The sequence below is a fragment of the Hippocampus bargibanti genome, linkage group LG07 (assembly GCF_051943395.1).
Source record: "Hippocampus bargibanti isolate YZ-2025 linkage group LG07, ASM5194339v1, whole genome shotgun sequence".
In the NCBI taxonomy this organism is placed as follows: Eukaryota; Metazoa; Chordata; class Actinopteri; order Syngnathiformes; family Syngnathidae; genus Hippocampus; species Hippocampus bargibanti.
Genome location: NC_142740.1, coordinates 1154341 through 1166497, shown reverse-complemented (window position 1 = coordinate 1166497; position 12157 = coordinate 1154341). Strand labels below are relative to the sequence as shown.

Below are 12157 nucleotides of genomic sequence, written 5' to 3'. Positions count from 1 at the left end.
TTATTATTATTATACATTTCATTCAAGTAGATGATTCAAGAAAAGTTAAAGTGAGCTGGGGTGATTCACCGTCAGACCAGAAGTTGCTGATCGTGTTGTGTTCATTTTAATAGTGTCATGATGATAACACCTTGGGGGACATCATCATCATATGTCAACATGAAATAAGCTGGTTTTTGTTTACATGTATTTATTATGCAAAAAAAACTACATCATTAAACATGATCAATAACCGTTAAAAATGACATTTAATTCGCTTTTCACTCCTACAACAAAATTGAATAGCTTCTCCCAACTATAACGAATCACCTTATATACTATTGAAAGCAACAAACAAACAACTATCTAAAGAACAAACACAGCCAGCGCACCAAAAGCACTTTTGGCCACAATACATCTTATTTTTAATGTTGTCATTAATTATTAGTAAGCAATACAATTATGTTTGTATTGGAATTGGAAAAAGTCGAAAGACATAACCAGCTTGACATCTACGGTCACGTGGTTTAGTGGTGTTGCCTTCAAGTACTCCTATAATGTCAGAAGGAAGCATCCGGTATTCGCAATAGCCACTGGAGCTATCGCTTTTTCGTACATAAATACTCGATTATTACTGTATTCAAATTTTAAAATTCAACAACTTTGTTTTTAATTATCTGTTTATAAAAGTGACGAAAATGTCCCACCAAGCGAAAAAAAAGCAATTCCATTTGATAGTGCTTCTTCCCGGCTTGTACATGAACGCATCCTTTCCCCTATCGGGTAAGCGATACTGCTTGTGGGCTGTTCTTTCGTTTCTCCGAATGATCTTGCAAAGCTTTGATGGTTTGTTTTTGCTGAAACCGATGGGACACTGGTACGACGCCGTTTCTATTCATACGCTGAAAATATATTTGTGCTTTGCTGTTCGTTAAAGGTCTTAAAACGCTCGACTTAATGTCAAAGTGCGTCTGAACGCTACCCATAATTATTCATAAATCACGTTGCCATATGACGAGGGGGGTAAAATGGACACTTTGGAGTTCATACAGTGAAACTATTGACCCTGGAGTCAGCGAGCTTCTTTCTGTTTGTTTTCTTTGTGGATTTCTAAGAGGGTCTTTTGTACAGCGATACCACCCAACGGGACCTCCACGTTACTGCAATAAGCACTCTGTATATTCCTTTCAGGCATTAAAGGACAACTGACACCTTCGACAAGTTGTGTCCATAATTTGTAACATCACTTCAAATGACTTCTACTGAGTGTATTTGACAAAGATTCCACCGCATATAGCTATATTTTACCTTTTAAGACTTGCGCTGAATATTCAGGAAGTCTTATTTTCGAGTTGATGACGATCCCTACGTGACGTCACGTTTGGAACGCCCCTGATCGAAAAAGCGACACACAATGCATTTTGCGGTACTTTGTTTGGTCTGAAAACTTTGTGTTGGTTGCGAAATTAGAAGGAAAAAAACATTAATAACGCCATGATGAATCATTGTGTGTTGCACCAAGACAACTATTTGATATTCGTTGACACAAATTCCCAGCAGACCAATCAGCTAATTTCCAACGGAGCTTGGGCGCCATTTTGTGCATTTTCTGGGACACTACATTTCCATATTTACTTTAAAAAATAGAATTAAGAGCAAATGTAACATTTTAATGAGAAATACTTTAAAACGTTGTGATCTGGTATGTCATTCGTTAAACAGACATTACTAGAATAACTGGAAGAAACTCATTATATTAATTGGTGACCCATAAATGACAGTATCACTCTATAAATGGCATATTGTTCCCTGCGGATGGTACTAAAAGCATCATCGGAGGCACGGTAGTTTTACTTTATTGTCATTTTATCAACGTGTGATTCACTCAAACACTTAATTGCAGAATGAGTGTGGCCAAGCTTCTTCCACTTTGCTCCACGTTGGCTTTCAGAAGAACATTTTGTACGTCGCAGGTCAGTCACTCGCAGTTGCACGATGCGACCCTCCCAAAAATACATAAATAATAACATAAATGCTGGTGTGTTGCAGTATACGGCAATGGCGTCCCGACATGTCAACACCAAGAGAATCCAAGGACTGGACAAGAACGTCTGGTGAGTGAGCATTGGCCATTTTTTTAATGTACTTTTAATCATTATTTGACGAGTTAGCACGCTAACGCGAGTTTGTGATTTAAAACAAAAAACAGGGTCGCGTTTACGGCTCTAACAGCGGATCCTTCGGTCGTCAACCTGGGTCAAGGCTTCCCGGATATTTCGTTACCCCCGTACATCAAGGACGCCCTGGTGCAGGCAGTGGCGGTAGACAAAATGAACCAATATACTCGAGGATTTGTGAGTAGGACCTCACTCTAGAGATTTGTACCATCATGCACTTAATTTACACATTCTCTGCTTAAAGGACAACTGACGCCACTTTTGTGTTTCCTAACTGACATCAGAAAAACGTTTCATAGCATCTAAAATACCCAAAACACACAGGCTGATATTTTTAGTCAAATGCAAAACAGCAATAAAAATGACTTCAAGTGTCCAAAATCTGCAACAACAACAAAATGAAACCGGAAGTGGCCAGTTTCAGAAGGTCCCGCCCCCTTGTTCGTGGTGTCACGCCAAGACGTATTGCATTGCTCGTGAATCAAAACAATGGCTTCAGATTGGGAGAAGATGCTTTCTTGTTCCAAATCCAGTTATGAATATGATTCAAATAGTTCTGAAGAGGAAAGCATACATGTTTGCAATCGATTAAAGAATTTATTCCGTGCCATTTTGAGGCAACATTGGCGGGAAATGTATCACCCAAAAGAGGCAGAAGATGGCGACCACGCCATCTTCTATAGTTAATCTATATTTTTGGGATCCGTCTATAGTTTTGGGACACTTGAAGTCATTTTTATTGGTGTTTTTAATTGAACTAAAAATATCAGCAGGCGTGTTTTGGGTATTTTAGATGCTATAAAACGTTTTTCCGATGTCAGTTAGTCGGCTGTCCTTTAACTCTATAGACGACTTTAGGTATGATGGCTAGCATTCCGAGAAAAAAAATGTCAAGAAATGACTTGGACCATTTTTTTCAAGAAGCTAACAATCTGTCGTTAGCTCTCGGCACTGAGCCTGAGCACACTACACTTGCATATTGTCAAATAAAGTACTTTTGTTAGCTTTCGCCAACCAATTTCTGTTTTACATAAATTACTACATATTAGGTACGATTTTTAAAATATTATTTTTCCAGTCAACATGTTAACACCGCTATTTTACAGACACACTTTGTATTAGCCAGTTAACGCAGCCGTAGTTCACCTGCACACATACGGTACCATTAGCTTGAACTATAATTCATTTTTTTTAATTTTATTCAGTTAACCACGACAATATCTTTATTGTACAGATACCGCTAATATTAACTTTAATAAACTGCTAACAGCAGAGCACACCGCTGAGGACATTCACCGTCAGCTTCATCAAGCTAGCATTCCAATAGGTCATATTCTCTTTGCTTGAGCTAGCTTTAACTATAATTCCCTTTTTTGACTTTATTCAGCCAACCACGACAATACCTTGATGTTACAGATACCGCCAATATTAACTTTAATAAACTGCTAACAGCAGAGCACACTGCTAACATCCATGTTAAGTTTCCGAAATCATAAATCGGGAGATTTTCGTACTTGCGATTCTGTGGCGCGTGTTAAAATAAGCGTTACAAAAGTATAAATTAGAAGTAAATAAACTGTCCTGTACGTACACTGTTTCACAAGCCAGCTAACCTGGCCATATTCATATTAGCATTAGCTCGATGCGCTCTGTCCATTTTTGTGTTGACTTGATGGCGTAGGGTCACCCTACGCTGGTGAAGGCCCTCTCTCAGCTTTACGGCAAAGTGTACGGACGCCCCATCGACCCTTTCAAGGAAGTCCTGGTCACCATCGGCGGCTACGGCTCCTTGTTCAACAGCATCCAGGCTTTGGTGCAGGAGGGCGACGAGGTCATCATCATAGAACCTTTCTTTGACTGCTACGTGCCCATGGTCCGAATGGCGGGGGGCCAACCTGTGCTGATACCACTACGGCCTGTAAGCTTCAATGAGAATCAATTTTATGCAAATGTGACTATTTGTGCAACTATTTCGTGATGCCCTCCTAAAATAAAATAATGCCTCCTAAAATGTTTCATTAATTTTAGTAGTACAGTGATACCTTGGCTTACAAACTTAATTGGTTCCCAGACAGAGTGTGTAAGGTGAAAAGTGTGTATCCCAAAAAATAATTTCCCATAGGAAACCATTAAAATGAGAATAATCCGTTCCCATGTCCCCATAAAACATTTTTCTACTTAAAACTTACACAAACTACTTAAAACTACACAAAATATACCTTGTTTTATGTATAATACATATGCTATGGTATTATAATTAAAGAAATAAACTGTACTGTATAATAAAGTCGTTTTATTGACCTTTGTGATGGTCGTTGATGGCTTGATGGAATGGAGTGGCCGCTTTCATCGGCATGAAACACTTGATGAGGAACATAGCCTTCTTTCGCCATCTTGAGGAATGATACCTTGTCGGTGATAATTTTATCTAGTTCCTCATCAATTGTGTTCTGTTTAGCTGCGTTGATAGCTTTTTCATCAAGTGATTGATAGGATATTTTAACCTTGCAGTCTACACTCTGCCCTTGAACTATCAAAGTTGAAACTCTCTCACTGTTGTTTGCCTGTCTCTTTAATGTTTTTTTAAACCACCCCCCCTCACTGCTGCGTTCTTGACCAATCACGTGGCTTTAACCGAAGACTGGGGGCGGGGAATAGAGGACAAAAACAGTTAGCTGCCATTTTGTTGTTTGAAGAACGGGCTCGTTCGCGAACGACACATCACTCATTGAGGCAGCTCCGTGTATGAAAAAAGTTTGTATGCCAAGGTAAAGTTCGTATGCCAAGGTAAAATTTTCATACATTTAACGTTCGTAAAGTGAAAAGTTTGTAAGCCAAGGGGTTCGAAAACCGAGGTATCACTGTAATTTAAACTGTGCATGTTCCACAAAATATGATTCAACATTGTATTTTACAGACGATTTAATTTCAGCACGACTAAAATGTTAGATTACCTTTTAACAAAACGTTGCCAACAATTCATATCCGCCTTTGTAAAACGTTCTTCTCCATGTGGCAGAAATCGGGCCAGAAAACCACCTCCACCAGTGCCGACTGGATCCTGGATCCGGAGGAACTAGCAAGTAAATTCAACTCCAAGACCAAGGCCATCCTCATCAACACCCCCCACAATCCCATCGGGAAGGTTAAATTGAACTAAGAAAAAAAAACAACATGAAAGAAAGTCAATAAGGATGGCGACCATTTTGGACAAGTTGGTTTTTGCCGCAGGTTTTCAGCAAAGCGGAGCTGCAGATGATCGCCGACTTGTGCATCAAACACGACACGCTGTGCTTCAGTGACGAAGTTTACGAGTGGATGGTCTACCGTGGACAGCGCCATATTAAAATTGGTGAGTTGGCAATGCACGAGTGGGGTGGGGGGAGGGGCTTCTGCATTTTTTCATATCAACAAAATGTCATATTTGTTTATCATTTCCAGTCAAAGCAAATGTTTGCTAATGTTTTATGAGTCAAAACGAAAATCAGAACAAGTCTCCAGTCATGGCGGTCTACATCAATCGGACAATATAAAAATCTAAACAATTTTGACATTTTTAAAACCATAGATTCATTAACTACCCCCACCCTTAAAAATTAATATCAATTAATGTGGCCATCGGTTAGCTGTTGATTAAAGTTGCATTTGCCATATTAATTGTAAATTCAAAAGTCAAAATATTGATTCCCTCATTAAAATACACCCTTTTGCATTTTACATTTATTTGTACGTATTGTATAAGTATATATTTTCATTCCAAAATATATTTATTTCATTCAATTGGTTAAATGTATTTCTTTGTCCTGTAAAAAATCAATAAATAAATGAATAAACAGATACATAAATATCTAAATAAATCTATAAATAAATACATACACAAATAAATAAATAAATAAATACACAAATAAATACACAAATAAACACACAAATACATACACAAATACATACATACATAAATACATACATCAATACATAAATAAACACATAAATACATAAATAAGTACATAAATAAATAACTACATACATACATAAATAAATACATACATAAATGCATACATACATACATGCATACATAAATAAATAAAGAACTAAAACATAAATACATACAAAAATAAATATGTAAATGAATATGTAAATAGATATGTAAATAAATGAATACCTAAATACAAAAAAATTGAATACATGAATGAATGAATAAATAAATAAATAAATAAATAAATACATAAATAAATTAAATAACATGGAAAGTATCGCTGAATTATTGAAATAGAAAGTAATAATAATAATAATAATAATAATAATAATACATTTCATTTATAAACGCCTTTCAAAACTCTCAAGGACACTTTAAAGTGTCATTTATCCCTATCTACATACAAGTATGTATAGTGTAGTTATGATTATGATTTGAAAATGTGTGCATCTTTGGTAGCGACTTTGCCCGGAATGTGGGATCGAACCATCACCATTGGCAGCGCGGGGAAGACCTTCAGTGTCACCGGATGGAAAGTGAGACGCCATTTTCAGCAATCCCATCAATGCGCGTTTATGCTAATGTCATTTGTTTGCCACCCGAAAATGGCCGCTTCAAACTAAAATGGAAAACTATATGCTGGGGATGGACATTTTTAACACAAAAAAAACAAATAATCATATTCATTTTACCAGATTTGTTTTGTATTTATGTATTATTTTTTTTAATGGCAACATTTTTTTACTTCACGATATAATAGCCACGATAGGCTAACTGCTAATCGCATCGTTTGGGATCTTGTTTCGACTATTTTTTTTTTCAGTGTTAAAAAGACAAACATCAACAAATATATGAAAGTAAGAGCAAAGGAAAGGAAAGGAAGAAATAGAGAAGTAGAAGAAGCTGGCTGGCTGGCTATCTTGCTAGCTACATGGCTATTTAGCTGGCTAGCTGGATAGATAGCTGACTATCTATTAGCTATCTATTAGCTAGCTAGCTTTCCATCTATTTGAGTTACTTCCGGGTCGCGTGTGGCTGCCGCTACTCACCCACAGAAAAACTTATCCTGTGACTGTAAAGTGACCTTGAGAGTTTTGAAAGGTGCTTAGAAATGAAATGGATTTTTAAAAACAAAAAGCGTGGAGCTGCTGTAAAGGCAGCCACTCTCGCGGCGCCATTTTGAAATCAAAATAACAAAAAATAAATAAATAACAACATAATATGACAACACAAAGACACAGTCATTCAATCTTAGACGCTTTCTGCACCCTCTGTGTTGCATGAAGCAGTTCGAGATGAAAGAGGAGAAAATCAAAGCGTCCTTTTCACCAGTGGATCAGAGTCATCATAGCGGAATATGCACGTCTGCCACAAGCTAAATGTTGAAAGCAAACACGCAGCTGTAGCGTCCATTGAAGAAAAGAGATTATCTAACATCTCCTGTTCAACGTAAATCCGCTTCAATTCCAAGCCGCGACCATTCCACGTATCAAACCGTGCGTCCATGTCGCCGTTTGGGAAGTCGTGCGTTTTTCTAAATGATATAATTTCTGAATTCTGACTTCTTCTTCTCGTAGCTCGGTTGGTCCATCGGACCCGAGCACCTGATCCGCCATCTTCAAACCGTCATGCAGAACACGCTGTACACCTGCCCGACGCCATTACAGGTAAGCGTCCGCCAGGCGATGGCGTCGTGACCTAAAAAAACAAAGTTTGGATTTGTAACAAGGAGTCTGTTTCCTTGGCAGGAGGCCGTGGCGCAAGGTTTACTCCTGAACTGCCAACTGATGGGTCAGCCCGACTGTTACTTCACATCGCTTAGCGAAGAGCTGGAGGTGAAGCGCGACCGCCTGGCAGCCATCTTGCGAGAGGCTGGGCTGTCACCCATCATTCCTGAGGGAGGCTATTTCATGTTGGCTGACATCACGCCGCTAAGTGAGTTCCCTGTGCTAACGCTCGCTTGGCACTTTTTATCATAGTAATTGTCATAATAATCATACATTTGATTGATAAGCGCCTTTCAAAACTATCAAGGTCACTTTAACACTTGTTTTTGAGATGCTTCCAAAAAGCCCGATGAAAATAATTGTCAAGATTCTCACGGCTAGCGTCGCAATAAAAAAGTAGTGTTCATAAGATGAAGGATTTTAGTTTTTTTTTTTCGTTTTAAAGACATCGAAATAGAACTCGACTAAATGCCAACCCTTTACCTCGCCACCAGGGGTCGCGCTTTGACCGAATTCGCGTGATACATATATATATATATATATATATATATATATATATATATATATATATATATACAGTAAAGTCTCGTAATATCGATATTCAAGGGAGTCCGAAAAAATATCGTTACAACCGGGACTATCGATATATCCGACCCTGTTTGCATGTAATTTTCTCCGTGCGTGCATAGAAATACTATCGATATAACCGGGACTATCGATATATCCGATATCGCTATAACGAGACTTTACTGTATATATATATATACACACACACACACACACACACACACACACACACACACACACACACACACACACACACACACACACACACACGCACACACACACAGTAAAGTCTCGTTATATCGATATCGGATATATCGATAGTCCCGGTTATATCGATACTATTTCTATGCACGCACGGAGAAAATTACATGCAAACAGGGTCGGATATATCGATAGTCCCGGTTATATCGATATTTTTTCGGACTCCCTTGAATATCGATATAACCAGACTTTACTGTATATATATACACAAGATAATAATTTTAAAGGTGGAAATAATTGTTGTATGAATTTGAAAACTTCCTTTTTCGAAATTGAGGCATTGTTTTTTTTCCTACTTAACCCGAAGGTCAAGATCTGTCACACATTGCCAGCGACGAGGCGTACGACTACAAGTTTGTCAAATGGATGATTAAAGAAAAGGTAAATGAATTGAAATATTACCTATCTCAATATGGATCACGATATGTGCTTCCAATTTTTTGGGGGAAACATATTTGACGTAGAAATTGGCAGCCATTCCTGTCACTGCATTTGTCGGAGAAGAATCCACCAAGGCCTTTGAGAAATATATTCGTCTTTGCTTCATCAAGGTAAACATCACACACATAAAAAAAAATCATTTTATTATTTCACAAATGTATGATTTTTATTTCTTGTCAATACATGTACAGTGATACCTTGGCTTACAAACTTAATTGGTTCCCAAACAGAGTGTGTAAGGTGAAAAGTGTGTATCCCAAAAATTAATTTCCCTTAGGAAACCATTAAAATGAGAATAATCCGTTCCCAGGTCCCCATAAAAAATCATTTTCTACTAAATAAGCCTTAAAAGTACACAAAATATACCTTACTTTATGTATAATAAATGTGATATGGTATTAGAATTAAAGAAATAAACTATACTATATAATAAAGTCGTTTTAATTACCTTTGTAATGGTCGTTGATGGCTTGATGGAATGGAGTGGCCGCTTTCATCAGCATGAAACACTTGATGAGGAACGTAGCCTTCTTCTTTCACCAAACCAATCACGTGGCTTTAACCGAAGACTAGGGGCCGGGAATAGAGGACAAAAACAGTCGGTTGCCATTTTCTTGTTCGGAGAAGGGGCGAACGACACATCACTCGTTGTGGCAGCTCCGTGTGTATCCCAAAAAATAGTTTGTATGCCAAGGTCACATTTTCATCAATGTAACGTTCGTAAACCGAAAAGTTCGTAAGCCAAGAGGTTCGTAAACCGAGGTATCAATGTATTTGACTCTTGTTGTTTTTAATACTTTTTGATGACAGAGAGATGAAACTCTGGATGCGGCCGAGGCGATCCTGAAGAATTGGAATTCGCTGGCAAGCAGCAACTGAAGATTTTTTTGGCATCATGCGGTGAAGATAAATAAATCATCAGTCTGTAGATCTCTTAGAAACCAGTGGAGTGACTCAAGCTTTTGTTCTATGCCCCTTTCTTTTTCACATCTGAATTGTATCCTATGACGAAATCTAAGTATTAAAAAGACAATCGTTTGGGATACGCTATTGAGGACGAGCAGTCCGGATAATTGATAGATGGATAAATTCTTCTATTTTCAAATCCTGAAAACAAAGCATTCATTTATGATGACCAGTTTTAATGAACCTCATATTATATGGAACAACACAATGACATATTTAAAGCTTTGTGATAGAGATTAGACAGAATAAGAAGTTATCACATTTAAACGTTTCGTGCTGTTATATGCTTAGTCAACATGTGTGACTCAAATACACAATTGAAGCACGGGCAACCTGGGGTCAATCAGGTCAACAGACAGAGCGAGTTAAACTGTCAGCTTCATCTAGGTCCAACGTTATTTACGACTTGAACATCCTGCACAGGAAGAGCTCATTAGCCAGGTTACAAATTTATCAGTTCATGGAAGAGACAATGTTTTATTGCTTACAGCTGTCCGCGCTTAGAATGCCCAGGGGCGTGGTCATCCAATCAAAAAAAAATATGTTTTACTAATGTATCACTTAAATTTGCATATACTCTCAATAAATAGCTTGGCTGCAGAATTCAGACGTCAGTCATGAATGGCGACGTCTCCTGCCGGCAGTAGGGGCAATCTTCTCACGAAAACCCTCAGTTCACGTTAATTGTTTTGACATTCCTAAATAAATGTATGAATTAACAAGTGGCCTTTTAATCATTTGCTTCGCAATGTGCTTCATCAAAATAGATGACTTTTTGACTTGGAACTTTTGAAAGTGGTTTTAATTCAAATGCACATACTGTACGATCATAATACATTTTATTTCAAGCACCTTTCAAAGCTCCCAACGACACTTTACAGTCACAGACAAGCAGCGATACAATAATAAATAAAATACAATTATAAATAGAATACAATATATAAGATACAATTATGTGTACTGTGTACGAAATGTTGTTTTCAAGCGATTCAATGCGACTCGGTATGGAGTATATCTCCCAACAACTTCAATAAAACACAAAATGTTATTCTTTAATTTATAATGTCATAATTATATCATAATTTAATTTTATAAAACACGAATTTTAAGCTTTGACCATCGTTCTTCCCTTGATTCTTAGTGGGAGTTTCTGTCTGCAGGGTACTCGTCGAACCGCTAGAGGGCGACAAAACCACACAATTGAACACCAAATCAGACACGCACGGTACGTATTACATTACAAAGGTGAATATTTAATTAATTGAATTTCACTCACATATAAACTTTTAGCCAATCACTCTACAATAAAAAAATATTACAAAAAAAACCCAACAACAGACACAAAAGTCAAACTATTAAAATGAAACCCGGGGCAGTGAAGGATGCTGGGAAAAATGAGGGCCAGCAGGTAGCAAAACAACTTTGGAGGCCATTACGGAAACATCTGAAGGTGATTATTGACGCTATAATCCTCTTCTGGTGAATAATCAATGTGTTTTGGCGACGATGCCGTCATTTGATTCACACCACCATCTCCCCCCTTTGCGAGCTTGTGAGTGCAACGTCGTTTAATTACCGTGTGAAGTCAAAAGTGTACGCCAATCGGGGCGGCAGATGGCACGTCGCATGCTTAATTATCAGCAAACGAAACCAAAAAGAAAAAAGAGAGAGAAAGAGAAAGCGTGTGAGTGTGTAATAGAGAGAGAGGGCGAGAGAGAGAGAGCAAGATAAAGAGTGGGTGAGAGACATAGAGAGAAACAGAAATTGAAAGAGAGAGAGGGCGAGAGACATACATATATGTAGAGAGAGAAAGAGAAAAATGAGAGAAAGAGAGGTGGAGGGATAGATAGATAGATAGTTTTGTGGCCTACGTTGTTGCCTGATCATTTTGGTTTCTTCGCTTTCAGATGAAAAAAAAATGTCTTTCCCTTGACACCAACTTTTCCGTCGGATGTCAACAACTCTTTCCTCAAATATGCTAAGAAGCTCTCAAAATTGGTGTTTCACAGCAGGATTCCAGGTTTTAAATCCGCGCTAAGACTTTAAACGTGAAGTTGAGTACAAAA

The 12157-nt window shown here is 37.8% G+C and overlaps 1 protein-coding gene across 1 annotated transcript; it reads left to right on the top strand.

Annotated features, from left to right (window-relative positions):
• The first annotated feature begins 769 nt into the window (after nucleotides 1–769).
• LOC148895049 (kynurenine--oxoglutarate transaminase 3-like) lies at nucleotides 770–10841 on the top strand. The gene is made up of 13 exons (XM_089001554.1): nucleotides 770–856; nucleotides 1883–1952; nucleotides 2029–2093; nucleotides 2189–2333; nucleotides 3838–4074; nucleotides 5176–5301; nucleotides 5388–5508; nucleotides 6589–6665; nucleotides 7707–7796; nucleotides 7878–8064; nucleotides 8992–9065; nucleotides 9149–9235; nucleotides 9936–10841. Exons 2-13 carry the CDS (start codon nucleotides 1884–1886, stop codon nucleotides 10002–10004), a joined length of 1347 nt encoding a protein of 448 aa, XP_088857680.1. The 5' UTR covers nucleotides 770–856; nucleotide 1883; the 3' UTR covers nucleotides 10005–10841.
• Nucleotides 10842–12157: the final 1316 nt, after the last annotated feature.

Coding starts and splice junctions, on each gene's coding strand:
- LOC148895049 (XM_089001554.1), top strand. CDS start 1,884: ATGAGTGTGGCCAAGCTTCTTCCACTTTGCTCCACGTTGGCTTTCAGA. Junction 6,666..7,706: donor TCAGTGTCACCGGATGGAAA/GTGAGACGCCAT, acceptor TTCTTCTCGTAG/CTCGGTTGGTCCATCGGACC. Junction 7,797..7,877: donor CCTGCCCGACGCCATTACAG/GTAAGCGTCCGC, acceptor TTTCCTTGGCAG/GAGGCCGTGGCGCAAGGTTT.